This window comes from Otolemur garnettii, unplaced genomic scaffold, assembly GCF_000181295.1.
Source record: "Otolemur garnettii isolate 467f Iridium unplaced genomic scaffold, OtoGar3 scaffold00077, whole genome shotgun sequence".
Classification (NCBI taxonomy): domain Eukaryota; kingdom Metazoa; phylum Chordata; class Mammalia; order Primates; family Galagidae; genus Otolemur; species Otolemur garnettii.
Window position 1 is genome coordinate 3,131,987 of NW_003852472.1, and position 5,638 is coordinate 3,137,624.

The window sequence follows — 5,638 nt, forward strand, 5'->3', positions numbered from 1 at the left end:
AAAAAAAAAAAAAAGGCTCAGGAGTTTGAGCCTCAGTTTATTTTGTATCTGTACAGATTTGCCTGTTCTGCACCTTTAATATAAATGAAGTCACACCATATGTAACCTTTTCTGTCTAGTGTCTTTTCACTTAGCATAATGTTTCCATCCAGTATTACAGTGTGTATCAGTGCTTCATTCCTTTTTATGGCCAAATAATATTCTGTTATATGGATATTCTACATTTTGCTTACTCATTCATTGGTTGGTCAATATTTGTGTTGTTTCCACCTTGTGGCTGTTGTGAATAGTGCTGCTGTCCACATGGGTCTATATGTATTTGTTGAATACCCATTTTCAGTTCTTTGGGATATATACCTAGGAGTGGAATGCTAGTTCATATAGTAATTCTGTGCGTAATTTTTTGAGGAATTAAGAGTCTTTTGAGTATTGTTGCTCATTTTTCCAAGCGATTTTAGAATCACCTTATCTAATTCTATAAAAATTAAAATTGTGTTGGTATTTTTACTAGTATTATATTACATTTATAAATTAACTGGTAGTTTGAAACTAGTTTGATCAACTTAGCAAGATCCTGTCTCTACAGAAAAAATGAAACATTAGTCATGGTAGTGTAAGACTATAGTCCCAGTGACTTGGAAGGCTGAGGCAAGAGAATTGCTTAAGCCCAGGCATTTGAGGCTACAGTGAGCTACGATTGCACCCCTGCACTCTATCCCAGGTGACTAAGTAAGAGACTGTCTCTAAAAAAATATTCTAACAATTTTAATTTGGATTGTGCGCAGTGGCTCACGCTTCTAATCCTTATTAACACTTTGGGAGGCCGACGAACAAGGATCACTTGAGCACAGGAGTTCAAGACCAGCCTGAGCAAGAGTGAGACCTCATCTCTACTAAAAATATAAAAATATCGGGATGTGTGGCTTAGCGCCTGTAGCTCAGCAGTTATGGCACCTGCCACGTGCACTAGGGCTGGTGGGTTCGAACCCAACCTGAGCCTGCTAAACAAACAAAGAAAAAGTAGTTGGGCCTTGTGGAGGGTGCCTGAAATCTGCACAAGGGAAGCTGAGGCAAGAGAATTGCTTGAGCCCAAGAGCTTGAGGTTGCTGTGAGCTGTGATGCCATGGCACTCTACCGAGGTGACAAAGTGAAACTCTGTCTCTTAAAAAAAAAAAAATCTGGGTGTGGTGGCAGGCACCTGTAGTTCTGGCTACTCAAAAGGCTGAGATAGGAGGATTGCTTGAACCCAGGAGTCTGAGCCTGCAGTGAGCTATGATTGCACCTCTGCACTCTAGCCCAGGGGACAGAATGAGACACTTGTCTCTAAAAAAATATTTTTAAATGTTTAACTTAAAAAAAATAGCAAAATAAAAATACCAGGTACTTTTCATGCATTCCTTCCTCTTTGGCTGTTGGGAGGATCCAGGATTGTATACACAAGACCGGTAACCTGGACACCATTATTATTACCCTCATTTTTCGCTTGAGGAAACTAAGGCTGTGACAGGTTACCCAAGGCCACAGTGTTGAATCCTCTTCTCCAAGGTGAGTTACCTAGAGAGACAGCTGGTATGAGAAAGAACTTGGACCACGGAGGCCCAGGGTGGCCCTGTTTTAGAGTTCTTGGAAGAAGGCCACACCCTTGCCTGCTGGCCCGTTACTATTGGCCCTGGAGCATGGATGCTTCTCATGTCTCCCCTTCTCCCCTAGGCCTGCAGGACAAGCTGAACAAGAGGGACAAAGAGGTGACAGCCTTGACATCCCAGACCGAGATGCTCAGGGCCCAAGTAAGTGGTAAGTCTCCTCCCGCAGGGCAGATGCGGGGGCCTCACTGGGGCTGTGTGATCCAGTGTGCTGGCCAGTGTGGAGGGGATTAGCACAGGGTACCCTCCCCAGCCCTGCTGTGAGAAGGAAGCAACCTGGGCAAGGTCACCTGTGCCATACACCTGGGCAGCAGTGAGTGGAAGAGCAGTCCCCTGCCACAGTCTATCATATATAATCAGGGCTCATGGCTGGCTTGTCCCACCAGCGCCACCTGTACGTCCTCCGTGTCCTGAAATTCCATCTTGCTGGTCTTGATGACTTTTGGTTTCTTATAGGGTACTGATACCACCTCCCCCCAGCTCCTAAAAGAAATGCTGGGGCCTGATTTCAGAATTGGGGGAAAGCTTTTGGCCACAGCCAAAAGTAAAAATCAAGAGGGGAGCCTGGGGAGAAGCAGGGGTCTAGACTTGTAGTTTTGTGACAAGAACGCCAACGATGGTGTTCATGAGACAGCCCCTCCTGGGACATGAGCCCCCGCTCCCTCTTCCTTCCAGTCCCCTTTGCATTCCACATGGCATAATTGGTCCTGACAAAGGTCATTGGACCTCACACTCCTCTAAGGCCAGGGTGGACCTGCAGCTTTTCCTTGTCTAAACAGAAGTGTAAATACGGTGTCCTCTAGGAAGGGGGCCTACCCCACACCAGAGGGCCTTCTGCTGTGCAGGGAGGGGCTTCCTCTGCTTTTCCTAGCTGTTTTCTCAGGCCCCTTGCGACCTGCCTATGAAGGAGACAGAGACCCATGAAGCTTTTAAAACCACACATTCCCCAGAAAAATCAGTGTCCTGCTGGGGCCTTGGCCCCCATTTGGGTCAGATTCCCAAATGTTCCTAACCCTCTTCCTCCTGTCCGCACCTGCCCATCCCAGCACTGGAGAGCAAGTGCAAGTCGGGAGAGAAGAAGGTGGATGCCCTCCTGAAGGAGAAGCGGCGTCTGGAAGCTGAGCTAGAGGCTGTGTCCCGGAAGACCCATGACGCCTCGGGCCAGCTGGTCCTCCTCAGCCAGGAGCTGCTGCGAAAGGAGCGGTGAGTCAGGCGTGGAACAGCCTGGCCCTTCTTCCCTGTGACCTCTGCCTTTATTCTCCAGGGGCAGAGGGGACAGACCTGGTAGTCCAGGTAGCTGGTCCTTTGCTCAGCTCCACAGAAGCTTCCAAAGCCCCAGCATGATACTCGGGTTTCTCTTCAAATCACATAAATCTTTCGCCTTTTACCAAAGCCCCAGGATGGTTCTCTTAGCCAAGCTCATAGGAAAGATTAATGCTCTCCAGACTATTTGGTTTCAGGTACCCCTTTAAACTCTTAAAAATTATTGAGGATCCTCAAAGAGTTTCTGTTTGTTTATTCTACATTTACCATATTAGAAATTAAAATTGGCACTCTGGGAGGCCTAGGTGGGAGGTTACGAGTTCAAGACCAGCCTGAACAAGAGTGAGACCACATTTCTACTAAAAATAGAAAATTAACCAGGCGTTGTGGTGGTGCCTATAGTCCTAGCTACTCAGGAGGCTGAGGCAGGAGGATGGCTTGAGCTCAGGAGTTTGAGGTTGCAGTGAGCTATCGTGATGCACTTTCATTCTAACCAGGACAACAGTGAGACTCTTAACTCCCCTCAAAAAGAAGGAAAGAAATTAAAATAGAAAAATTTAATCCATTTAAAAATAACAAGCCAGTTACATGTAATATAAATAACATGCTTTTGATCAAAAGTAACTGTTTCCCAAAACACAAACTATTTTATAGAAAGAGTGGCATTGTTTCACATTTTCACTAATTTGAATGCGGTACCTAATAGGAGAAAGCTGGATTCTTGTGTCTCCTGCAGTGTTTGTGAGTTGTTTTGATTGAAGCATATTAGGAATATCTCACCTTAGGTGAGCTGAGCAGAGGACCAGCCACCTAGACCACCAGATACATAGTTAGAAAAGGAAGGAGTATTTTAATCTCTTTTTCAGATAATTATTAGTATATTGTGTAGCTCCAGGAAAGAATTGTATACTCAAGGGAAAGACAATAAAAATAATTTTATTGGCTCGGTACCTGTGGCTCAAGCAGCTAAGGCACCAGCCACATACACCTGAGCTGGTGGGTTCGAATCCAGCCCGGACCCGCCAAACAACAATGATGGCTGCAACCCAAAGGTAGCTGGGTGTTGTGGCAGGGGCCTGTAGTCCCAGCTACTTAGGAAGTGGAGGCAGGAGAATTGCTTGAGCCCAGGAGTTGGAGGTTGCTATGAGCTGTGATGCCACAGCACTCTACCCAGGGTGACAGCTTGAGGCTCTATCTCAAAAAAAGAAAAATGTTTTATTATTATTGTTAATTCTTATGATGATGACAATAGTTTTGAACCAGGGACCCCTGAAAAAGTCTTGGGAACCTGTGGAGTTCCTAGACCACGTTTTGAGAACCATTGGACTAACTGTAGCCCATAGATGTGGTTTGTAGGATCTGTATGAGGGTTTTTTTTTTTTTTTTCTAGGCCGGGGCTGGGTTTGAACCTGCCACCTCGGCATATGGGACTGGCAGCCTACCTTTTAGAGCCACAGGTGCTGCCCGGATCTGTATGAGGGTTACAGGAATGAGACTAGCATGTAAAAGGCTGAAAATGGGGCGGTGCCTGTGGCTCAAAGGAGTAGGATGCCAGCCCCAAATGCCAGAGGTGGTGGGTTCAAACCCAGCCCCAGCCAAAAATTGCCAAAAATAAAAAGGCTGAAAATGTCACATAAAATCAAGATTATCATCAGATTCCCGTAAAAAACTGGAAGACCTGACAACACTGGGCTGACTTCTAGCATAGGAGCCACCAGCCATTTGCCCCTACCCCTCTGATGGGGGCCCTCTGGGTCTCCCCAGTCCCTCATTTCTCCTTCATACACATTGTCACCAGCCCTGTAAGTTTTGTGTTTCTGGCCCTGAGTTAAATGACTCTCTTTGAAGCATCCTTTTGTGGAGGAAATGCTATCTCCTCCCATGCACTCCCTCCTGAGGAAGGGAGAATACTTCTGCTTCAAATCTAGCACCTTTCTAGAAGATGTGGCTCTATTCAAGAAGGGGTTAAACAGATGTAATGAGTCAATTTGGGAATATTCTAGAGCAACATCACCCTCTGCAGACATGCAGCCTGTGCCTTCTCCAGCATGAACAAAACAGCCAGGCCATACTGGTGCCCACTTGCTCCCTGTTCAATCTCCAGCTAAAGTGGAACTTTGATTCTCGATGCTCAGCCCCCTCTCTCCTTCTTCCAGGAGACTTTCTGCACTGTCCTGGCCACAGGGATGCCCCTTCCTCTTGAGTCCCAGTAGAACTCAGTGGAGTTTTTAGTCTTCAGTCAGTTGTCCTGATTTCCCCCCTTATCCTCAGCAACGTTTCCACTTCCCTAGAGCCTGGCCTTGGCCCTGTATCAGCGGACTCGTTCCTTCCTCTGGCTCGCGTCACTCTTGTGATTTCCCACCTTGTGGAATACCTTCTTCTTTTTGGCCATTTTATTCAGTTCAGCCTGTTCTTCCAGGCTTAGCTCACAGTTCACCTCTTCCTTGAAACCTTTCTTTTACAAGGGGCTCCCCCACATTCCCAAGGTGCTGAGGGGTGGGAATGGGGGCTCAGCCAGGAAAGCTTTAGTGACAGTAATGTAATGTCCATCCAACAGCAGATTAAACTAGTGGAGATTTCCTCTCCCCACATAACAGAAATCTGCGGGTAGCGGCGATTGGTGCTTGGTTTGGTGGCTCAGTCTCTCACTACTAACACCTTTGTGGTTCTCCTTGCCTCTCCCTCATGATTACCAGGTAGCAGTTGAAATTCCAGCCATCACATTCATAACC

At 46.6% G+C, this 5,638-nt stretch overlaps 1 protein-coding gene across 1 annotated transcript in view; it reads left to right on the forward strand.

The window, feature by feature from the left end:
* CLIP2 (CAP-Gly domain containing linker protein 2) overlaps positions 1 to 5,638 on the forward strand; it is a 57,070-nt gene that overhangs the window by 44,015 nt on the left and 7,417 nt on the right. Inside the window, exons 11-12 of the mRNA XM_003794254.2 lie at positions 1,711 to 1,794; positions 2,690 to 2,846. Coding sequence (XP_003794302.1) covers positions 1,711 to 1,794; positions 2,690 to 2,846 — 241 coding nt within the window. The remainder of the gene's footprint in view (positions 1 to 1,710; positions 1,795 to 2,689; positions 2,847 to 5,638) is intronic.